At 36.6% G+C, this 25,952-nt stretch overlaps 1 protein-coding gene across 2 annotated transcripts; it reads left to right on the forward strand.

The window, feature by feature from the left end:
- Nucleotides 1–697: 697 nt before the first annotated feature.
- Nucleotides 698–25,594, forward strand: LOC133534713 (non-lysosomal glucosylceramidase). Of its 2 annotated transcripts, XM_061873951.1 has the most exons (17): nucleotides 698–1,240; nucleotides 1,372–1,460; nucleotides 1,674–1,854; nucleotides 2,983–3,145; nucleotides 9,660–9,789; nucleotides 10,686–10,985; nucleotides 13,286–13,409; nucleotides 14,991–15,116; nucleotides 15,640–15,750; nucleotides 16,000–16,114; nucleotides 16,924–17,053; nucleotides 18,887–19,028; nucleotides 21,627–21,797; nucleotides 23,710–23,925; nucleotides 24,295–24,510; nucleotides 24,829–25,055; nucleotides 25,259–25,594. In XM_061873951.1, exons 1-17 carry the CDS (start codon nucleotides 1,089–1,091, stop codon nucleotides 25,492–25,494), a joined length of 2,829 nt encoding a protein of 942 aa, XP_061729935.1. In that variant the 5' UTR covers nucleotides 698–1,088; the 3' UTR covers nucleotides 25,495–25,594. The 2 variants fall into 2 exon arrangements, with proteins under 2 accessions (XP_061729935.1, XP_061729936.1); XM_061873952.1 differs by lacking the exon at nucleotides 21,627–21,797 and having other exon boundaries at nucleotides 713–1,240.
- The last annotated feature ends 358 nt before the right edge of the window (nucleotides 25,595–25,952 follow it).

Consider the following 25,952-nt stretch of genomic DNA (forward strand, 5'->3'; position numbering starts at 1 on the left):
GCTTAATAGGAAATATATATTTAATCTTAAATTTAAACAGATAATTATTTACATAATGCATTTATTTGACTTGGGACGTTATTCAATTTCAAGGTTTGACGTTGCTAGTTTTTACTAACCAAATTTTAGAGTATAAGTTTAGTAAATTAGTCAAATATATTATAATATAGCCTGTACGTAAAAACTAGCCAAGTCAAATCTTGAAATTGAATAACGTCTCAAGTCAAATAAATAATTTGTGTAAATAATTATCTGTTTTTTGATTTGATTTTAATGTACTTACTAACCCCTAGCTATAACGATGGTACTAACAATGTTTTATGGAATTTTTATGTTTCTGAAATAAAAATATTTTATTTTTATTTTATTTAAATTTAAGATTAAATATTAATAATACTTTCTGTTTAAGTAGTTTATTTCCTATTAAGCAGCAAACATTGTGGGTAGTATCAATAAACAAGAAATTGTTATATAAATTCATTTTAGAACGTTGCATATTCTTGTAACAAAAAATTCAGGATTTTCAACACAGAACTTGGCATCCATATAGATCTTAATTCTTTTGTAGGCGAAGACAACAACGACGCATTATCTTAATTTTATATTGAACTTGGCTGTCATTTCACATTTATGTTTATGATAGGATATCATTACTTTTTGTACAGAAATTATGTTAGTGTTCTGATTTTTTATCAGCTCTGCATCTCATTTGTTTTTCTGTATAATAAATTGCCAAATTAGAAGATATGAATATATGAATGGAGTTCTCGTACGTCATTTCATATTCGAATTCAATCAGTCAGTGGCACAGTTTGATTTGATTTGACAGACTTCAGGCTGCAGGCAAAGAGCATATAATCACTACGTGTTGCAGGCTGAGCTGAAAGCGACAGCCGAGCGAGAGTGAGCCGAATCAGCCAAACAGCCAAGCTAGCGAGGGATTGGGAATCTCCTAATTTTTTTAGTTATCTCGTATATTACTGATAAGGTACACGCGTCTTCCTGAATACCGAATACAATCAAACTCTGCCTAAACTCTTGTTGTTCTAATTTTATGGTGAATAGACATCCAGTGATCATTTTATAAAATGGAAATGGATACAATCGGCGATCAAGAAAAGGACCAAGTGCCCAACTACGGCCTGAAATTGGCCTTAAATCATGAATATTCTTTGCAAAGCAAACAAATTATTATACCAAGTGCTAAGCAAATGTTTGATATGATGCCTCTTACGACTAGGTGAGTGAATATATTATTGAAATCAACATTTGTATTTTGTTGTAGACTTAGATTGAATCAATTATTTTATTTTATTTTCTAAAAAATAATAATATTAAAATATTTTCGTTCTCGTATTGGTTACATTACAGATATTTAAAGTATTATGTTGGTAAAAAGATAAGCAAGAAGAAACCTATAATGGATTATATTCACATGATATCTGCTCAAAGAATGTATGGTAAGTCTTCTTGAAGAGTGCAATTTTTAGGCAGAGTAGTTTCATAATATGTAAGTTTAGTGGGTATTGTTTTATTTATTTAATATATTTCACAGTTTAGATGTGTAAAGTTGTAACCGATTTATTTTTAGATTATGCTATGTTGCTAATTTTGGTATAAAACCACAGTTAACTATCCTTTTCTTAATTGTTTTTGACTCTTTTTTTTATCAGGTTGCCCAATAGGAGGTATTGGTGGTGGTACAATTGGAAGAGGGTACAAAGGAGAGTTTTGTCGCTTCCAGCTCTACCCTGGTATTTATGACCATATCACTGTGCCTGAATGCCAATTTATTGTCAATGTAAGGAATGCTAACAATGAAACAATATTCCAGTCTGTTTTATCTACTTACAAGTGAGTCAAAGTTTTAGTATTCATTTGATTTATTTATTTATAATTTATTTCACATAAAATATTAAGTACAAATGGTGGAGTTAATGCCTTAAGGCATTCTCTACCATTCAACCACTGGGTCAAAAAGAGACGTCTTTCAAGTAGTAAAAAAACTGAATCTCTATTCAGTATATAGCCAGCCATTTAACATTTTATCTAATTGTACAGTTTCAATGGTAACTATACTTAGTTTTTTTAGCATTAGAAAGAAGGTACAAGTGATCTTAATGTATCATTTTATTGAAAAACAAGTCACCACAAATATGTAACAATTATAAATCATATATAATAATTTACATTCTTTAGCTTTCATAAATAATAGTTACTAATTTTAGAAGATGTTTCTCAATAAAAAGACATGTCTATATTGTTTACCTTTTTTTCTAATGCTAAAAATAAAATAAAAAACCAAAGTATAAATTGTTCCCATATTGGTCCCAAAGCACTTACATTTCAATTAAATACAATTTGGACCCGGGTATGTCCTTAAACTACGTCCAAAAGAGAGGTACGGGCAATGTGAATGTCATCTCGCCTTGTGTGGTAGGGCACAGCACAGCAGATGTCATTCCAGATCTAGAGCAGAGCCCAACTGGGGAAGTACCTCCACCTTACAGAAAACCGCAGCCAAATAACAGTTGACCCTACTCATAGTGTTGTGTTCCTGCCGGTGAGTAAGGTTGCCAGAGCTCAACGAGGGGGGTGGGGTTAGGGTCGGCAACGCGCATGTAACTCCTCTGGAGTTGCAGGTGTACATAGGCTACGGAGACTGCTTACCATCAGGCAGGCCGTATGCTTGTTTGCCACCGACGTAGTATAAAAAAAAAAAAATACAAGTAATCTAAAATTAACACATTCACTGCTAGACAAAAAACGGCGCACTACCCCAGAAACCGGTGGTCTATAGCTGCGTACAAAACAATCCGCCTAGCGGGTTGTCTGGCATCTGAACAAAGTTTACGAACGCCCACCGAACCAGGTGGGTTCCCGGCAGTGAATGTGTTAAAATATACAATTAGGATCTTATTTTTGGGATTTTATATTTTCCCAAGTGTCTGACACTAACTCTGACATTCTAATGATCTATAGCAAACCAAAGAAAGCTCTATCATCATGGGAATGGAACTTAAATGGAGCAGATTGTCAGTACACAGCACTTTATCCCCGAGCATGGACTACCTACGACCTCAGCCAGCATGGGGTTAAACTAGTGTGTCGACAAATATCTCCAGTGATCCCACACAATTATAAGGTAAGTTGGTATTAAATAAATGCTTTGTCAAACTTTATTGGATTTCATGCTACAGTCTGGGTACAAAAACTTTATTTGATCATTTCAATTTTAAACAAGTCTCTAAGCATGAGCCCAAACTCATCTAAGTTTTTAGAAAATTTGCAGGCCAATTTGTGACTTCATGTTCAGAGAAGGTACCGGACTCAAAAATATGGAATGTAAATTTATTTGATGTGTTTTTTAGCTCAATCAAACACCAAAGAAATACATCAAGTTAATTTGCAAAAATTTAATTGCTGACAGACCAGGCAGATTATAAAAACAAGAAAGATTATATATAAAAACTAATATAATTTGATACTTATATAGTCCTCCACATCAATTTCGATGACGGCGACCTCAGCAATCAAGGGTTTTTCCTCTTATTGTGTATTTTGTACTAACACCACTCTTAAATGTGAGAACATTTAAATACAGGTGGTAACAAAATTTAATAACCAAGAAAGAAGCAGTGCATCATATTGAATCATATTGCTCCAATCACTTTAATTGGTTCTGTGTTCTTACTCAATGTCAGTGCCCCACATACTAATTACTTTGGCCCTTGCAATATCTGATGAGGCAGACTTGTACTTGTACCAACTAAACTCATTCAAACATAAATACAGATCTTATTTTAAATAGCTCGGAAAATTATATTATAAGTTATTGCAATAGGTAGCGTATATTTTAAACTTAGTAGAACAGAGACGAGTATTGGAGACTTCCGTGAGACTACATATTTTCTGGAATTTAATTCGCGGAAATTTGATAATGTTATAAATGACATAAAAACGGTGCATCCCCTGTGTTTGTCTAGTATTATATACTATCAAGTTTTGCATAAAAGCTAAAAACATACGGGTCAAACTGAGAATCTTCTTTTTTTTTAAGCGGTTAAAATTAGGAAAATTGCTTCTGAGAATGTGCATATTTATTTTTGATCTAACTTAACAATTACTTTTTCTTGTTTAAACTAACTAAAAATAACAATTTCAAACAATGATATCCGCAATCCTGGGCATGCACAGCCATCTCGCTCACGCTCAGGGAGAGTGAGAGAGGAACCTAAACTCACGAAACCTGACGTACATTTATTTTATTTTATTTTGTGTTTTTAATAGTTTATGTATTACGAACTTTCGTTTCATACTATTTTCTTCAGGATGGTTTGAAAATTTGAAAAGTTATTGAGTGGAGAAGCCAAACACGTAAGGTGAATAAATCGTAAAGCGAATTGATGAATGTGTTTTTAGGGTTCCGTAGCCAAATGGCAAAAAACGGAACCCTTATAGATTCGTCATGTCCGTCTGTCTGTCCGATTATGTCACAGCCACTTTTTTCCGAAACTATAAGAGCTATACTGTTCAAACTTGGTAAGTAGATGTATTCTATGAACCGCATTAAGATGTTTACACAAAAATAGGAAAAAAAAAAACAATAAATATTGGGGGTTCCCCATACTTAGAACTGAAACTCAAAAAAACTTTTTTCATCAAATCCATACGTGTCGGGATAGGTCTTTAAAAATGATATTGAGGTTTTTAATATCATTTTTTTCTAAACTGAATAGTTTGCGCGAGAGACACTTCCAAAGTGGTAAAATATGTCGCCCCCCTCCCCGTAACTTCTAAAATAACAGAATGAAAAATCTAAAAAAAAAATATGATATACATTGCCATGCAAACTTCTACCGAAAATTGGTTTGAACGAGATCTAGTAAGTAGTTTTTTTAATACGTCATAATATTTAAAAAAAAAAAAATTTCATCAAACCCATACGTGTGGTGTATCTATGGATAGGTCTTCAAAAATGATATTTAGGTTTCTAATATCATTTTTTTCTAAACTGAATAGTTTGCGCGAGAGACACTTCCAAAGTGAAAAAATGTGTCCCCCCCCCCCCTGTAACTTCTAAAATAACAGAATGAAAAATCTAAAAAATATATGATATACATTACCATGCATTCCACCGAAAATTGGTTTGAAGTAACGAGATCTAGTAAGTAGTTTTTTTTTAATACGTCATAAATGGTACGGAACCCTTCATGGGCGAGTCCGACTCGCACTTGGCCGCTTTTTAGGGTTCCATACGCAAGGGTCAAACAGGTTCTGTATTACTAAGACTCCGCTGTCCGTCCGTCTGTCTGTCACCAGGCTGTAACTCATGAACCGTGATAGTTAGCCAGTTAAAATTTCTACAGATTATGTATTTCTGTTGCGGCTATAACAACAAATACTAAAAACAGAATAAAATAAATGTTCAAGGGGGCTCCCATACAAAAAAGTGTTTTTTAGACAATGGTACGGAACCCTTCGTGCGCGAGTCCGACTCGCACTTGGCCGATTTTTTTGTTTGTAAATTAACACCACTCACCTTTGTTCACGCTGAAAAATCATTTATAAGTGCAACCTGCAAGTGGATCTAAAAAAGTTATTGGGTACATATTTCACTTGTCTACAAGCAAAATAATATTAGTGATGATTTTGATACTGAATACATATATTGATGAATGATGATATATAAAAATGTTTTTAAGTTATTGTATATTCATTTTAAGTTTTCGGGTCTTCAGTGTCGATACCCTCAAAGAGTCTCCAATACTTGTCTCTATTAAGTTTAGGTAAATATTCTAACCCTATCCAATCACGGTAATAACCACTATAACCAGCGAAATGTTTAAATTAATAATTAAACATATTCACTGCCAACAACACGTATGTGTTCATTTTGTACTGGAAACAGGGCGCCCGGACCGATAGTGTTAAAACAGTTATTTCGACCGTAAAATATTTTCAATAATGTTAATATCCAGAGAGTAAAATGGGGACTATGTATGGAATGGCGTTCTCGCGCGATCGTCCACTTTCGTCTTAAACATTTTCTGTTATAGTTATCAATTGATTTTTAGTACATTACTATAGAGGCGACGAAACGAAGGGTTGCAGGCCAAGTAGACATAGACGGCCGAGCGTACCCCGTTTCTCGCAGAGATTTGTAAAGAAAAAAAAATGCAGTTAATTTGTTTTATTCGTAGGTTTACACAGCTAAAACACACACACTACAAATTATGAATCTACTACTATTTGATGGTTGAATGCCAAGACGTTATGTCACATTTTCACGTTTAAAAACAAAAGAAAGCAAAAATAGACAGAAGGTTGCTTTACAGGCCGAGGTGTGTAAGGCTGTATGAAATTCCTTTACATATCGTCTATACTCATATTATCACCGCATACTCATCGCACCGGTATTTCCGGACCTAATTTGAAGTAAGTCATGCCAACATTTCATTGCAAGTTTGAGGAATATTTCATTTCTAATCATGACCATATTTTTTTACGAATGCGAATAGTTTTTTAATCATATATTTTTTTACTTAAAGCTGTTGTGTATGTGTAAGCTGCCGGAGTAGTTCTCGTACATAATGTTGTAGGAATCTGGCCTATCTGGCACAAGTAGGTATATGCCAAGGATATTTTGCAATCAAAGCTTCTTCTGTTTAAGTAGTTAATTAAAGCGTTAATAACCAATATTGTAGTAACAATGAGGTAGCTGTGTTTCACTTAACGAGTCTGTGTGTTCTTGTGCATCAAGTCAATTAGATTATTGTATACCTACATTTAGCGCTAATTTAAAACAATGCTAAATAGTTTACGTATTTTTCGCTAGACTAAAGTTTGTTTTCGTCTAGACTAAAGCGCAGAATAAATAATAGGATTACTAAAGTCTGACGCATATTCTAGATGATCAGAGTTCAATCATTTACGTGATGATGCAAAAATAAAAAAGCCTCTGAGCTACCAAAGCATTAAAAAAATCACAATACATTCAAGTTTTATTTTTTAAGTATAGGTACGTAGATTTATATTAGTTTTTTTTTTTACGAGTATGAACTTATTTACAGTTTTACGAGTATAAGCTTAACTAAACATAGGTATTCAGTTCAATAGGAACGCCCCTCAATCTAATAAACAATAAATTAATTTATTAATATTATGGGACAATCATACACAAGTCGACCTAGTCCCACAGTAAGCTCAATAAGGCTTGTCAGGCTTGAGTTGTGCGTACTGGACTACGATATAGGTATATAAGCGATAGATAGGTATAATTAAACACACATAACATCCATAACACAGAAACAAATATTTGTGTTACTAGGATTTGAACCCGGGGCCTGCTGCTTTGTAGGCGGCCACTACCGACTAGGCTAGGAGCCCGTTAAATCTAGTCCTCCGTTTAATGTAATTTATATTTTTTTCTAAACTGCAGGGGTTGGCAAACATTTCAGAAGTGCCAGCTGTGGCTCTGTATAGTTTAGTCTTTATGATATTTTTTTGCAATGAAGTAGGGTCACAATTGTAGTACCTAAAGGAGCTACTTACACTGCGCTAAATACAACCCTTCAGTACGTTTTTCTTGTACGTATATCGAGCGTGAATATGGCCAAGAAAAGCAAATCAATGCGTATTTCCTTTCCAAAATGATTACTTATCTGTGTTTTTTTACTGTATATCAAGTAAATTGGGAAGATAAGATAATATTAATGGAAGCCATTAAACGCTTAGAGGTTTGACCCAGTGGTAACGAACATTACATTGGTACTTATCTATTTGATGTGCACTCTTTCCAATTAAAGCTCTTATGAAATTATAGCAGCACGTCAAATGTAAAACGTTTACATTTTTTTTAACGAAACAATGAGCTTTACGTAATAGGTTAGGTACGCAGTATCGCCGCTTATAATAAGCCGCCGCTTATAGTTACCTACAAAAGGTCTATAATGGTCCCGGTTTGATATTTCTTTAAAAACTCATGGTTTTGTCATGTCCTCCAGTCTCTCCTGTCCTCCCCTATGTGACAGACAGTGTTTTAATTTATTTGGTCAATTTGACCGTCATTTACTAGTATTAACCTGACTGTATACGTAGCCTTATTTTTATCTCTGTTACTCCGTCCGGTCCTGTCCGGGCCCTAGCAAGTACTTGCAATCTATTGTGAAATATTTGTAATTTAAGTACAAATGTATATTGTGCATTTCCATATTTATCAAGGCCATATATATTATGGTATCATGTAGCTTAACAGTTTTGAATGATTCACGGTTAGTTTCACTGGACTTAAATCGACCGGGATATAAACCGTGATTACCTTTTATATTGTTTTTGAGCTCCCGATATTTCGACGCAGTTACATATATGCATCTTGTTCACGGCTAACTGGAGATAGCGGGTGGGTGTCAAAGTTGTGTAGACCGCGCTCGGTCTACCATCATTCGTGCGCATCGGCTGCGTTCGCTTTCAACGTTACCACTGGTAGCGTCCACACTTGCTGGTCTATCCAAGCACACTACACTCACAGTGTCACTACGCGTGTTTGATTCGGTTATCTATGGTTTTTTACACAAACAAATCACAGGATTCCACACATTTGACAATTTAAACCCATCTTCACGATTGAAATTTGTGTATTTATAAATTTCAATGGTTTCTCATACCAATTTTGGTAGAACGTCATTATATACCAAAGTAAAGGTACTCACGGTTTATATCCCTGTCGATTTAAGTCTGGATTATGTAGCTTATTTTATATACTTCAGACGATTTGAAAGTGCTTGTCGCTAGGCCTACATGATAAAGAATGTTTTGTCATGACTTGAGTTAGGAATCTGGCCACCGTCAGTCTCAATACATAATATTTACTTTGTAATTACACTGTTGTTATTTAACCTCGTTTGGGCTCCTTAGAATCGTCTTAATGAGAAGTATACGACACTTCATCATAGAAAAACGGCGTCTGGTATAAAAAGAATTAACAAAAACTTCTTACTCAAACACTCGATCCTACTTAGTATCACAGTGCAATTTTGTGAGAATAGCTGGATGGAAGTTTGTTACCCTTTACGTATAATTGTAGAACGAATTTGCGTGAAGGCAATTCGATTACAAATATTACAATTGGAATTTACATACTTAATTAATAATTAAGAATCATGAAAACTAATATATGAAAACAACTATAAAGTACTGTTTATTCTCTGAATGAGTTCTACGTGGCCGAAGACGCGGGATAAAGTTAGTAAATAATAAACAACATCATCATCTTCCTCTCGTTGTTTTGGCATTTTTCCACGGCTCATGGGAGCCTGGGGTCCGCTTGGCAACTAATCCCTAGAATTGGCTTAGGCACTAGTTTTTTCGAAAGCGACTGCCATTTGACCTTCCAACCCAGAGGGTAAACTAGGCCTTATTGGGATTAGTCCGGTTTCCTCACGATGTTTTCCTTCACCGAAAAGCGACTGGTAAATATCAAATTATATTTCCGTACATAAGTTCCGAAAACCTATTCACACTTCGGTAGGAGCCAGGGTTTGACCCCGTGACCTCCGGATTGCAACTATTGCAAGTCGCACACTCTTACCGCTAGGCCACCAGCGCTTTAAATAATAAACCCTGCCAGTAAATAATAACCAACGTTTTGTGAATTGCAGGACAGTAGCCTACCGTGTGCAGTGTTCGTATTCACCGCGACCAACGTGAGCGCAGAGCATAGACATGTCAGTATCACGCAAACCTGGACCGAAATACCGCTCAAGGCGAATAAGAAGAAAAAGCATTTAGGTCAGTATTGTACATAAATATGTCTATCAATATACCTCAGGCTTCTCAAATATGCTGTGGCTAGTGTTTATCGATATCTGTGTACTGAAAAACCTTGGTTAGATAAACAATTACATACAAATTTCCATAAAATTCAAGCCTAGCTAGATCGGTTTTTCGCCTTTGTAAGCCTTTTCCAAGAACTAATTTGCACAAAATGCCCACTAATGAGACCACCTACATAAATGTAATAAAATATTTGGGACACCATTAATGTTTCATATTAGGTTGGTACAATACCAACTTACTTTTAAGGATTTCAGTAAGTAGGTATTTAAATATGAAGTGACATTTACAAAATTCATGTTTATTTACCAACTAATAAGGCAGTTTTGTTAATGCAGGTGTCGAATTTACTTATCATCAAATGAACGATATGTGTATATGCGGATATGCGATAATATTAATCACTGATTTAGCTCAATATAGTAGATATTATAGATAATATTATATCACAGTTAAGTAGGCACGCTTATCTTATTAAGTAATATTGCTTAGCTATTGGCAACCATCGAAGTGGATTCTTAGATCGACTCAAATAAATTAAGAAAATAACCTTCTGAATCATCATTATTCACAAAGACTGTCATTGAAAAATTACAACAAAATCAAACGAGAGATTCGAGGTATTTTCAACGTCATGTAGTTACATCGTGTGATAACGTAAAGATGTAAAAATGCTTTGTCCTGACCTTATCGCGTGATAAAGGTGACCATGAAGTCTATAAATTTTGGATTGTTTTGAGTAACCAAACCTGAAAGAGATGTTCCAAAATGTTTGGTTTCCCAAATCTCTAATCTTATTTTAAGTTCCCAAATACATTGGGTCCATCTTAAATTACCTTTTAAATTGACAGCAAAATTAGAAATGGAGAGGTATTCAGAAGAACACACATGTGGCGTATCATTAGAGCAAAAAGTGGGTGACACATCGTGTACTTTCACTGTGGCAAAGAAAAAAGACGAAAAGGAGACTATTCACGAGGGCTATTGTCTATGGAACGCAGCCAAGACGTCAAGCTACGTTTGGGAGTGCCTTAAGAAGCATGGCAAGCTCGGGCCGGACCCGAGTCTCACGCCGCCCCCACCAAAGGTCCCGGATAAGTCAGAAGGAAAAGTTGAAGAAAAGAAGGAAAAATCTAAAAAGATTTATAAGTGTAAGTACTGACCAATCTATCATTTATTTTTTTAATTATCGTTAGGCAGATTTTTTATAAAAACGTTTTATTGAGGGGGGAGGTTGATTCGCTTTGTCAAAGGCCAAGTTGAATAAGCAGGTTTCAAAGCGCCTGAAATAGGCATGATGACATTAACAAAGAATCATAGAAATAATGGTTTAAACAAAACATATAAATGTTGATATGATTCTCAACGATGGCCCAATTTCCGTATAAACATTAGGATTAATAATATTTCAATAAAATAAAAGTGTAAAGTTCTCCAATCGGCCATGTTAACTGAAACACCAATCGGAAGCGAACCAACCCATGACGTGATCCATGACATATTTCTTTGAGCAGCGTAGACAGTTGTCGTCTTAGATCGTAATTTATACGACCACACCAAAAAGTTTGAATTTAAAAATATTTCACCATTTAACATTTATTGCGTACAAATTTTATGATATAAAGTAAATATTTATATAATATTATTTAAATGAAATGCTTGTTAATACGATATTTAGCTAAAAAACTTTTTTTCTTATTTGGCGGAATGGAACTATCATTGTGTTGGTTTTCGTTAAGAGGCCTTATTCCTACAGACGAGCCTATTTTGTAAAATGCTTCCTTTTTCATTCAAGATTACGACTAAATTAGTACACTAGTAGTAAACTGTTACCCCCTTATTCATAAACGTGTACTAAAGTTACGATACCGCTAATAATCGTTTGTCCCTTTCCAACGTATCGGTATGATGGAAAGGGACAAACGAGTATTAGCGGCATCGTAACTTTAAAACACGTTTATGAACAAGGGGGTTAGTATTTATTAAAAAACCGGTAACGTTCTTAAATAGTCATCTCCTAAACTAGGGGCTGGAACAGTTCAAATTTTCATTTCCTCTAAAAAACTACCTAGTACTATAGAACTATTAACTGTTCAAAAAAACTACCTAGGACTATAGAACTATTAAATAAATAATGATATGATATATAAATGAAGACATTCAGTTTCACAGACACCTTATAGGATGCTTTGAGATCACAAAATCAGGTGCTGGAGACTCATGCAGAGTAAAAATAACACGAATTTAATATTTAGTTAAGTTGTTGATGATTATTCGTTTTAGACAAAGTCCCTGATATTTTTTTTTAATTTCTGTCAATAGAAAAAAGCTGCAAATTTGAAAAATGTAAGCGCGAAGGGTTATCGTTCCATAGAAAATTTGAAATTTGCTCCTATTTCTACTGACAAACTTTGTCAGTAGAATTATAGATATTTCAAGTAACCGGTTTGTTTCCTTTCATATTTCTTTCCTACATCACTGCAATGTTTACAAACCCGTGGCGTCTCAAACGGACGCCATGGCACTAATAAGCGTGTTCGCGCGGGGTTTTAAAGTATCTATAAAAAAAGCATTTTCTCCAATATGCTCGGAAATGTTCACCTTATTGTAGCAAAAATAGTGTAGTTCTTCGTTATGGTCAAACTCAAATAAAAAAAAATCAAACCATTATTGTCGTGTTTTAGCGGACGGGAAATTATTACTGTATTGTTTTTTACTTTTTAAAAATATGTATCCACTAAGAAAAACACAAACAGCCAAAGAATATAGCCGCGGGCTGCGTCTACACGACGCGGTCAGAATCATTTCAAGATATAGGATAGTCGTGTAAGACCGTCGTGTATGATCGTGCGAATACTGCTTAATAAAATCAAAGACTATATAACTTTTATAAGGATACGAGGGTGGTAATCGGGTCTAAGCCGCAGTGGCGCCGCCGCGTGGTAAAAGCCGCAAGCTGGAGGGAATTAAAGACCCGAGTTTGCAATAGACTTACCCCCGGAGTTACACACAATGTTTTTCATCACACTTGCGAATAAAAAACTAAATTTTAAGCGGAATTATTCTTTAATATGGTGACATATCAAACATTCGTCCGCCATTTGTAATTTCTTGGCAGGTGAAGCATCGAAGGCACAGACCTATTCGGCATTCAACCACGATTGAAAATTATGTAAAAATATTTTAATCGGCTGTTAAATGAATCAATCAATTTTAAACATAAACAAAAATATTGCATTATAAACGTCAGTATTTTAAAAGTAAAAAGTCATTTATGCTACTTGGTTTGTATGAATAAGTGACATAATTAAAGTTTTTCACAATCCATAACTCCTGCGGGAACAAAATAGGACTTTGTCCTTCAGCACACCTGCATGAAATAAGATCTTTTTCGAGCAAGTGTGATGAAAAATTGATCTAATCAATATTATAAATAAACGTATTTTTACAGGTGATTCCATAGGACTATCAAGCGTTATATCCTTGGATCCAGGAGGGACGGGAGTGACGGAGTTCTGTCTCGCCTGGGACATGCCTATTATTAAGTATAAGAAAGACAAGAAAATTCATAGAAGGTAATATACACCGTGTTTTTTTTGATTTGCGTTAATTTCGAGGGTGCATTCCTGAGCTTAAATTAAGTAACTTTCTCAAAGATACCGATATTCTAACTAACTCCATTTCGGAGATAATCAATCATAAATTTTTATATTATAAGGCCCTTACGAGCGTGTACACTTGCTTTAGGACCTGTTTACTTATTAGTTAGTGTTTAGTGCGAGTTCATACATTTGCTACTAAACGTACGTACTATCTCGGACGATCGATGTTAGAAATGACATTGATATGTCACAGTTTTCAATTGTTTGGTTGAGTTAAATGTAATGCCCGTGTTACAACAACGCTATATGCAACATTTAGTTACTTTTTATAAAAATAAAAATAGTAAAAAAAAAAACAAAAAAAAATATTTTTTTTGAAAATTAACTATGCCATTTAGTTTCCTTAAACGTACTTACCGAAACCCCGGAGTTAACGCAATTCAATAAAAACACGGTGTATAGGTACAAATATTAAAATCGCCAACAAACTGTTTTACATCGCCAACAAACTGTTTTACAGTTTGGCGAAACTTTAATTATAAGTACATTGTATATTGTGATTTGTGAAATAAACTAAAAAAAAATAAAAAAATCGCGGCGCTTTGTTATTTATAAAATTATAAATGGCCGATGTAACGTCATTAAGGCAGTTAAAAAGGGACAGCAGGATACGACCACACCAAGTATATGTATTATGCAATCCAGTTATCTTGTGAAATTATACATTAAAATATTATTCAATTATTCGGGTAACATATGCTTTTGCTAAACTTCTTTCAAATTATATTATATGTTTTGCACTTACATATACTTGAACTGAAAAAGACAAAAAACTTAAAACTCATTCACGTCATTAATTTTGATCTTCGGCAAAACAAATATATCTAAGTACAGTCGACTCTCGTTAATTCGAAACTCGAAGGAAGTTTAAAATATTACGAATTATTGAGATATTGAAATTTCAAATGGTTCGAAATTTTTGAGAGAAAGAATATAAAAGTTCGAATTATTGAGTAACAATCAATTATTATTTATTAACTGCTGATGTCAACCAGTGGTACTATTGCTGGTTCTTCATCTTCCGTAATTATAGGCTGATTTTCCTGATGTACTTAGAATCGTTAGTGGTGTTACAGCTCTCCAAGACTTTTCAATCAGTAAAAGTCCAGCATTTATACTTTTTAGGACTCATTATTAACACAAACTTCTAATCTGTATGCATAACCGACGAAAGAGTTACTGAAACTAAACTAAACATTACAGTAACAAAATGTAGGGTACTTACCTCTGCAATCTGATAACTTTGAATTATCGAGTGTTTGACGCCTATGAGTTCGAATTAACGCGTCGTTTTGTTACGTAGTGATGATTTGTTTTGTTCCATTTACCAAGTGCTTCAAAATGTTTTGATTTTTTTCGAAATATCAAGAGATGTTCTAGGGAACTTGTGATAGCTTCGATTTATCGGTGGTTTGAATTACCGAGAGTCGACTGTTGTTGTTGGCTACATGAGTTTTAAAATTTAATTGTAATAAAACAATGATGTATCCACAGATTTTACACAAAATACTTCGGCAGCGACGGCATAGCCGGCGCAGGCATCGCCGCCTACGCGCTTAAGAATTATAAGAACTGGGAGAAGCAGCTCGCAGAGTGGCAGGATCCCATTCTCACTAATAGGTAATTTTATATACTGTTTATTGTGCAATTACTCTTTCTTATTTCAGCGTTACAGACAAACTGAGTCAGTTGTTATTTACAGTTGTCATGATTGTAGCGAGCAAACTACTCACAAATATCTGATCATGACTTTTTGTCTAAAAAGGCCTTAGACTGCATGTTCTATTGTACAAATATTTTTCATGATTACTAAAATTTAACTTAATCATGTTATGGGTTATGGTAACGAGTCACGTAGTAAAATTAAATAATTTGTTTATTTACTGCAAAAAACCCTAGGTTACTTAAGAGCCCATCAACGTGCTCACTAGCGCCACTGCTAAATAATTGTGATTATTTAAATTTAACGACAAATATCTAAAAAATATTCATAAGGTACTTAAATACAAAATCCAGTACGTAGCGGCCCCCTTTTTTTTTAAATATATATCGTTAAATTTAAACAATCACAATTAATTTACCAGTGGCGCTAGTGAGGACGTTGATGGGCTTTTAATAACTTATTCGTGTTCTATCTTTTCAGTAATATACCAGACTGGTTAAAAGGTGCCTTAATGAACGAGCTTTACTATATCGCCGACGGAGGGACCATTTGGTTCGATGTTGCTGAGGAATTCCCCGAAGGCGATCCTAGGTGAGGTTATCAATTTTATCTGGTTATAATAAGGATTAAATTTAAGTAAATTTTGACAAATCGCAGATATTTTTTGTTAGACGCGGAGCATTTTAATGATAAAAAAAAAAATTTGGGTTTTGTGAGATCTTCTATTCTGTTTGTTTTTAATGCGTTATGCTTGCCAACAGCACAGACGCAAACGGTTGACTTTTTTGTGATTTAAATCACTCGTAGCGAAGAGGTACTATATATTTGTTTTTGTTTCAGACGCGACTTCGGTCTTTTTGGTTATTTAGAGGGGCACGAGTATAGAATGTATAATACGTATGACGTCCACTTCTATGCGTCGTTTGCTTTAGCACAGCTGTGGCCTAATTTACAGGTAAGCTATTGTATCTGTTTTATTCATTATTTATATTTAAATAAAAAAAGATGACGTATGGAATCTCACCAAAAGATTATTCTTTGAACAGGTACATATTTACTCAAATGTGCTAATGCACATTGTTGACTGTAATTAGATTATTAGATGTTTTAACAGTTTGATGTCATACCAAATACCATAGAATAAATAATAGTACTACCATACAGAAATGACACTTCCTACAAAACTGAAGTTTGACAGCGATTCTGGGATAAATCATGCTATCTCCTTCTAATGTATGGCACTATTCTTTTCGCATATTTAGGGTTGTCAAAATTCAAGTCATTATCTTATCTGTGGTTGAGCACGCTAAGGGACGTTATGTTGTGCCAACCCTAATAATTGCTCGGAGCAATGCTGAACCGAACGGAGCAGAAAATGTCCGAACGCTCTAGTGTCTTCGCACTGGTTATACGCAGATCAAACTGAACTGACGACCCGGGTTCTCTTTTCCACACGCACCATAGTAGCAAGAAAGAAAAAGATAACAATACAACCCCAGTGGTCAGTTTAGCTTGTAGATACTCGTAATATACAATCCGGTCATGAAGACTGTCGCATTGACTTTTCATTATATATCTCTTTTATATTACACAAATATCTACAAAATAGCACCTACAGAAAGGTAAAATGGCAGAAATTATTTGGTTTCATAAACGCACTTTATTAATTTTGGCAGATTTTAAGTAAGGACTTCCTCCGAAACATGACTGTTGTTGTTGGACTACTATCAACTTGAATCTATTAATATTTTCATGTATTTGCAGGTAGTATTGCAATACATGTTCCGCGACACAATAACACAGGAGACGGAAAAGTGTAGGACGTCTCTATACGACGGTAAAACCGTCAAGTTTAAAATAAAGGATTCCATACCCCATGATTTGGGAGATCCAGGTAAGAAATACTTTTAAAATATATAATATTTACTTATGTTATCAAAATATATCATCCCACCAAAATCATTTTCATGTAAAATGTTGCCAAGACGAGACCATAAGACTCGCACAGTCAAAAAGTTATCAGATCTCACGTAGCTTCTAACTCTACAAGCCCTAACTTCACAAACTCTACACCTTAGTCAAAATATGTGGCTTGGCTGTCGGCTACCTTTCATACAACATCAAGGGTTACAACAACATTTTAACATAAAAGTTAGGTGTTTGGGTAGCTGTCTGGTTTGTTCCTTTGGATAAACAGTAACACACTTAACTGTTCGTTGGTAGACTTTATTTCATTGCAATAAGGCCTATAAATAGTCAACATTGTATACAGTTAAATTCTAAGATATCATGACTAATTTGCCGAAACATACAGTAGTATGCAATATAATAGCAGTATATTTATACCATATACTAGAGTAATTTGAGTAAATAAAATGTAGAAATAGGTTATAATCACTTTAATCAGTCATGGTTTTCCGTGGGCACTATCACCTGAACTGGGCCCAAAGCAAGCAAACAAACCAAGCTGTTGGTCAAAATCAACAGTCAAACTCCGTACGATGGACCATTAGTACAATTAGCGAGCAAGATCGTCGTATAGAAAAGTTTCATATATTCTCAATAAATATTTAATAGGTCTGTAACTCTGTACGTATTCTCACAATCTCTGATAGAAACGCAGTCTAAATTAAAAAGGATTTCAGCTTCAGTTGAAAATAGTGGGCAAGATACAAAACTGAAATTTAACACAATTGTTTTATAAGAATGAAATCCAGTTTTATAAGAATTTATGCTAGGAAGTAACTTAGCCGGTTTTTATAATAATTTGTTTCAACTTCCAATATTAATTTTGAGTGAATGTTAAGTAATACAGAAGAATAAATAATAAGGTTCCAATAGGATTGATCTAAAGTTATGGTTTTTCCTTAATTTCAGTTTCTTATGCACTGCTAGTATTATTACTGCTATTATATATATGTAGTACACACCTCTATACACGACTTTAATAATAATTATGATAAAATCAACAAGGTTTACTAATGCGAAATTGGTCACAGGTTTGATTAGCGATGCCTCGTCGAAGTCTAGAGATGTACGAGGATGCGTAGCGAGGGATTGTTTGTTAAACCATTTAATTTACTTATCTTCTCTCAGCGCACCTTTATTATATTGTTTAATACACTAGCAGCTGAAATCTGATTAATGCTAATTTTAAATGTTTGTTTTTAAAACTGTTCACTCAAGGAGCATTTGTCACTGCTTCTGGTAATTTGAATGAGGTCACCACGCTGTTTTCTTCGCTCCAGTGTTGTCAAACCAAGACTAGCAAGGCTTTGGTCGTATGGTTTATTAAGTAAGAGTCCATATACCATCTTGGTTGCCCTACGTTGCACCTTTTAAACTAAAGTAATATATGTATAAGTAATATCAATTTAATAGACATATTATATACAATAAACAAATAAAAAAAACTTAAAAAAAAACAAAACTTAAGACTAACTTAAGTCTAGTCAAAAAGACCCCCCCCGAGTTGTCCCCGGCGCAAAGGTACCCATAACGCTAGCCGCATTGCCACGTTGAATGGCGATGGATAACCTTTGCACCAGGTACGAACCCGCGCGGGCGTCAGACCCCCTTTCCCTCATTCGACGTCCGACGTTTAATAGACAATATTCTATTGGTTGTTCACAAATCCATCCCTCGCTACGTATCCTCACAAATCTTTGGTGGAAACGCAGTCTAAAGTAAAAAGGCTTTATCAAAGATAATAAAATGATCTGTACAGCGGACGCGCCCTTCTCGAACATCAACGCGTACAACATCCACGACGTGAGCGAGTGGCGCGACCTCAACATCAAGTTCGTTCTGCAAGTCGCCCGCGACCACCGCCTGCTGCGGGCCTACTGCGCGCCCTTCAGCACCGAAAGGTATGTATACATAAGTGTATGCAGGGTGCAAATTTAATAATTTGCTGACTGTACATAAGTGTTACAAACATATGTATTTCAAGTTTCTGTCGAGATGCTGAAAGCTGGACAGGGCATTGTAGGAAGTCAGGTGTATCGCCTTTTCAATATGTGTTTTAGAACAGGCCAAGTGCCCAGGGACTGGTGCAAGGCTGACAATGTACCTCTTTACAAAGGAAAGGGATCACTCAGCGTCGTCGTCAAGTTGTATGCAGAGATATTGATTGAAAGAGTAGTGAAAGAAATCGATGAGAAAGTATGAGATGCACAAGCGGGATTCCGAAAGGGTATGGGATGTCCGGATCAAGTCTTTTCCCTGCGATGCATAGCCGAAAAGTATTTGGCCAGAGGTCGAAAGGTTTATTGCGCTTTCGTGGATTTGGAAAAGGCTAATGACAGAGTGGTGAGGAATGAACTTTAGTCGGTACTGTCGGTGTATGTATTGAGCGGCCGTCTCATTCTGGCACTGCAATCGCTCTATGAGGATTCCAGTGCTTGTGTGATAGTAAACGGATCGTACACTGAGTGGTTTAGCATCGAAAAGAGTGTTAAGCAAAGTTGCAGGAAATGGTAACTAGAATGCATAGATCTTTTGAAAGGAAAGGAATGAGAATAAATGTGAGCAAGAAGAAAGTAATGGTATTTGAAAAGGGAGAATATATGACAAACGTGAAATTTTGATTGGTCAAGAAAAAGTGAAACAAGTGAAAGAGTTTGTGTATCTGGGAATCTTGTTCACTAGGGACGGTAAACATGATGAAGACATTGAAACGAGAGTGAAAGCTGGAAATCGTGTGAATGGAGCACTCGACGCTTTTATAAGCAGCCAGAAGGTGTCGCAAAAAGAACGGTTCGCGGTGCATAGAGGGGTGTTGGTGCCTACACTTGTGTATAGTAGCGAAAGATGGGTATGGCAGAAGTGGCATCAGAGCCAAGTGAATGCAATGGAAATGAGAGTGTTGAGAAGTATGTGAGGTGTGAAATTAGAAAATAGAATTAGGAACAGTGTGATAAGGGAATATTGTGGACTGAACGAAGATGTAGTGACAAAACTTGAGAAAGGTATGTTGAGATGGTTTAAACACTTTGAAAGAATGAGTGAAAGAAAGTTAACAAAGAGAGTGTATAAGGGAGCTGGTAGGGGTAGACATCGGCGGACTTTCTCTGATCAAATCGGGGAAATCCTGAAGAAAGGCCAGTTCAAGAGCACCCTAAACCGACAAGCGTGTATGAGGAATGTTATGAAAGTGAAAGAAGCGAAAGAGGTATGTGGTCTCTGCCTACCCCTCCGGGAAATAGGCGTGATTATATGTATGTACGTATCGCGGGGAACTGGTTACTATAGCTGAATTATAGCTGAATTTAGTTACTATAGCTGAATTATAGCTAGTTAGTTATAGCTAAATTTCGTTAAGTACTCTCATAATGTCATAATTCACATAACATTAAACCTTACATTTAATACTTAAAACTAAAATTAAGATAAACTAAGTAAAGTAAAATTACAGTTAAGTGACACTTTGTAAAATAGCTTCTGTCTCTGTGTAATTCAGTGATTGAAGTAATTTAAAAGTAGTATTTTTAGCCTCATTTACAGTGCTGCCTTTTAAACACAATGCTTGAGAATGGCGTTTAAGTTTCCGCCTAACGTTTAGTAAAAACGGATGATACTTTTGGCACCGGTAAATTAAATATGCGCTTTTTAAGGAGCGAATTGTAACAAGTCAGGTATTCGGATGAAATTTGCGTAAGCACAAGTATTTTATGCAGAAACAGTTGGCTAACAGTTAGAACCTTCGCTTCTGCATAGAGATCTGATGTTGGAAATTGAAAGAGTTTTTAAACATTACTTTCAACATGGAGCGTTGGGCTCTTACGAGTTCCAGCATCCTGGTTTTAGGTGCTCCACCCCACTCTGTAATGCAGTAACTAATCAGTGGTTGGCATAGCGCAGTGTAGACCATTTGTATCAACGGCTTACAAGTCGAATTGCGAAGCTTTTTGAAAATGAACATATATGTCAATACATAAATATTTTCATTTCTTATAACGACGCAAAGTCGAAAGATGGGTCCTGAGTCAATGCCACTTTTGGTCGACTACACGGTGTTTCATTCATCTGAATAACGGACTAAATGGAGGGCTTACCACCAACATCGAAAAATCGAAAATCATTATAAGTATGCCTCTATCGCTCGAATATGCAAGAGCGATATAGAGGCAGATAACGCTTTTCGATTATTTGACGTTGGCTGTAGGTAGTCCCCCCCGGTACCGTAAAGAGCGCTAGGTTAACACACATTACAATTAAACTAGTTTTTTTTTACTATTGTATATACTGTAACAGCCCATATTATCCTTAGAAGTCAAACTTTTATAGATATTTTAATCTTTATGAGAACATATCGTAAACATGGACGCAATCGGAACGAGCGGTCGCGCAGAGAGCCTACTGCGAGTCTTATAGTCGTATAAGTATACGCCCTCTAACATTTTGGTGATCCGTGATCTAAGCAGTGTACCGTGATATGTGATGCGAATTGGCAACCCTGGGGCCAGGTACCGGTCGATGGCGTACATCGACGACGTGCGCGCGGGCACGGAGGACGACCTGTACGCGCGCGCCACGGGGCAGGCGGCCGGCGCGGGCGCGGGCGACTCCCCCGTCGTCGCCGCGGCCGCTCCGCCCGCGGCCGCGCGACCCAAAGACATTCTCGACCTGCTCTACAGGTGGGCTAGCGGGTGGCCGGTGCTAAGTGGAATGGATAGGGTGCGATTCGGACTTCGGTCGCTCTAGGAAAGCTTTTTAAAATGAGTTATGCCCATTAATATTATTATTCAGTGCTTACACCGGGCACATTACCGATACAATCCAATATTGGTATCTTCTAAGTCATGAGAGTCTTATTGATCAATGCGATTCATTTATATAGAACTGACAAAGCAGGAAAAATGCCACGAGCCACATTTTATCGAGAGGCCGGGAGCTCTGGCCTTCATAGCACCCCATTTGCAATGGACATCGGTTGGTATTATTACGCCACTGGCTATTGGCCTCGTTTAAATTAAATGGTCCATACCCTGTAACACACCTAGACGAACGGACAGACAAGACGGCTTACGAAACTTTAACAGTGGAAAGCCTAACTTTACAACCCTGGCATTTTACTTGTACAGGGTGGGAAAATAAAAAGTATACATTTTGTTTTTAAATTTTAACTACATATATTAAGTTCAAAGATTATTAAGTATTGTTTTAAAAATGTATTATTCAGGGTTGGCAAATAGATGAGGAACATAATGTCTGACATATGTCCACCACTAACAGCAGACAAATGTGAGCCCTTATCATCGCAATTTTCACTTGGTGGACTTGGTCACTTTTTCTTAAGTGTATGATATCTATTTCAGTTTATAATTTATATATAGTAGTGTGACTACTTAAAAATCAAATTAAAATTGTTTTCATAAGAATAATTTGATTTGTTTCCTAGTTGGATAGATGGCAGCACCATCTCTCTCGCTTTACTGTAATTCCAGAATAGAATTCGTATAGGAGGTGCAAGCACAGATTGCTCGCCCTGGGAGTAAGTCAACGCACCTAGCCTTTCAAAGATAGCATACACCCGAGAATTTGGGACGGGTACCGCCGTGGCCGGGTGGCCTAGTGGTCGGGACATTAGCCGCGTAAGCTGAAGACGCGGGTTCAATTCGCGCCTCGGCCACCGGCGGCCACTTGGTCACTTTTTTTTAGTGTATGATATCTGTTTCAGTTTATAATCGCAATTTTCAACATATTTTCGCACATTTTCGGCGTTCTCTTAGTCAATTTGTGTCGGATGGTCGGTTTTAACTGTAAATTTCATCAGCTTGTTAGCATAGACACGTGATTTTAGATAGACCTACAGAAATAAGTCAGCAGCTGCAAAATTTAGGGAATTTGGGTGCCAATCACTGTCACTGTTTCTCGAAATTAATCGAGCAAACAACGTGTTTTAAACAACACAAAAATTGCTTGCTGCTAGAGGTAGTCATTTGGCAGAAATTATCTTCCGTGTACAAATGCCAACCCTGAATAATTAATTTATGAAAAAATATTTAATCAATTTTGCACTTAATATAATAATATATAATAATAAAAAAATTTAAACAAGGTGTATCACTCTTATTTGCCCACCCTGTATAATACATTCCTTTTTGTCAATATTAAAAAAACATACCAATGGGGGGTGACGGAGTACGAATTGCATTATTTATTAAGAAAATACCTAGTTTGCTGGCGCAAGTCACTTTTGAAATTAACTATATGTTTTGGCACACTTATTATTTTTAAATTTGAATTAATAATCACAAATTAGAACCAATCAATTCATTATTTAGTTGCATTTACGAATTATGTCCATATCACTTAGCTTTTACGGCATACCTACACTTTTTTTTAGTTCTACTAAAATATTTATTTAACCATTTATTGTTACATTATTCCTAATTGCTTGTGTAAAGATTAATGTTTTCATCGCCTTTCATTTGCCAATTCAATTCATACCGTATAACAAAGCTATAAAGTTCACATCAATCCATAACACTGGCCATCTGCTACCCCAGTGTCACTGCTAGTTGGAGAGTATGCTCCTCTGTCCAGGACCGTGGAGGAGCCCGAGGAGCTGGAGGAGCCGGAGGCCCCGGAGCTGGGCGCGACGGTGTGGGACGCGCGGCAGTACGTCGCGGACATGTACCCGGCGTGCGCCGCGCTCGTGCGGCGCGCGGCCGCGGCCTGGGACAAGGACGGAGACGGACTCATTGAGAATGGAGGGTTCCCCGATCAGACTTATGACGCTTGGGTCATGTCTGGACCTAGGTACGTCGATTATTTTGTATTTATAATATCGAAAGTGGCAATGGGTTAGGAGTTAGAATTCATTTGTTGTTTAACAAATGTTTAATATAAAGAACAATATCAACCTTATTGCATTCGGAAAGGCCTAGATATCGATTAATATAGCATAGTTTTCTTTATAGTTATTTAAGTGAATGAGTTATATTTTTCGTATTGAATGTTATTATCATCGCAAATTCCTTGAACAAATCAGAGAATCTGGTGTCTATAGCCACTGAATTAGATTTGAGAATACATTTTAATTCGTAGTCGTATCACAGTCGGACTAGCTACGGTTTTTTTATCTTTGTGAAGAACGCCTAGAAATGTTCTAATTTGTTTTTGGTGCAGCGCCTACTGCGGCGGGCTGTGGCTGGCCGCAGTGGCCGGCGTGCTCAGCATGGCCCGGACGCTCTCTCTAGAAGAGGACGCGGCAGAGTTCTCGAAGCTGCTGGAACGGGCGAAGGCTGCCTTCGAAGAGAAGCTGTGGAACGGCTCCTACTACCGGTTCGATACGAAGCCTAACAATGAACGCGTCATCATGTCTGATCAACTTGCTGGACAATGGTAAATATTACCGCCGAATATTTATTAATGTTCATTCACTTCAACTTTGTTCTTTTCCAAATTTAGGCCATTAACTTCCGTCACTTTTTAACTCCTTGATTCGATCTCTCGCTGTTGAGGATCGTGGCTTCGACGGAAGCATGGCAATATGCTTCTCCGCTTGTTGCAATCTTCAGCTTGATGGAACGCCTATGACACCTGGTCTTGGTCCTCTTGGTCGCTTACCATCCTGCACCATCCCCAATTCCCATTCCAAAGATTATAAACTCCGTTAATTAAGCCGCAATCGACTTTAATTTTTTTATCGTTATATATTAGGTTCCTCCGTGCTTCGGGCTCCACCGAGACAGTATTCCCCGAAGCGCACGTTCGAAAGGCACTGTCGTCCATCTACGAGAACAACGTGCTCAAGTTCATGGACGGCAAGATGGGCGCCGTCAACGGGTTCTCGCTCGACCGCGGCCGCGCCGACGCCACCGCGCTGCAGAGCGGCGAGGTGTGGGTCGGCGTGGTGTCCGGCCTGGCCGCCACCATGATATACGAAGGTAGCGTACAGTTTCTTCAACACAAAACAACTCAACTCAACTCGATAATGCGGCGTTCAACTCTTCCGGGCCTAAGAATGTCCTATTGTTGACATTCTCCCCCACAACTCTCTTTTGTCTCGATCTCCATCAATATATTGTGAATATTTCTCAAAGACAATAGTCGATTTAATCGAATCTTAACTGTTTCCTTTATGTCTCAGGTATGCACGAAGAGGCGTTTAAAACTGCCGGTGGTCTCTACAACACACTAACTCAAATGGGGCTCTCGTTCGAAACTCCAGAGGCCCTCTACGAGAACGGCAACCATCGCTCTATCGCCTACATGCGGCCCCTTGCCATATGGGGTATGTACCAAGCCATAATATCCACACCCCCGGTCCGTACTCCCATGGCCAACGGACAAGTTGCCAAAGAAAATCATGTTAATGGATTATAGTTAAAGATACGTTTCCGAAACAAGGTTGTGTTGGTTCACAAATTTATACTGTATGTATTGAAGTTGGGTTTGTTTAGGTGACGTTTTGGATATTGGAGTTGATTATCACAGCAAAGGATTAAAGAAGAGAAGAAAGTCAATTACTGACCGATGAAACAAATTCACCATTAAACATAATTAACTGGCTGATACTGATAAGATAAAAATAGTGACTGAATTTTAAAAACAATATTCGAATAGTGAAATGTCTTGGTCCTTTACTGTTTAAGACACTCCCTAGTCTGTTTGTCATGTTGTTAAATATATTTGTATGCGAGAAGTGTTAAAATTGTTATTAACTAACGAGCTTGTCCGATTTGACCTTGAAGGATGATTTGACGGATGACTTCTAAATTCATGTTGAGAATATTAAAGTTCCTTCTTAGCGAAAATCAGTTTAGTTTTTAGTGCAATACTTA

The sequence above is a fragment of the Cydia pomonella genome, chromosome 2 (assembly GCF_033807575.1).
Source record: "Cydia pomonella isolate Wapato2018A chromosome 2, ilCydPomo1, whole genome shotgun sequence".
Lineage (NCBI taxonomy): Eukaryota > Metazoa > Arthropoda > Insecta > Lepidoptera > Tortricidae > Cydia > Cydia pomonella.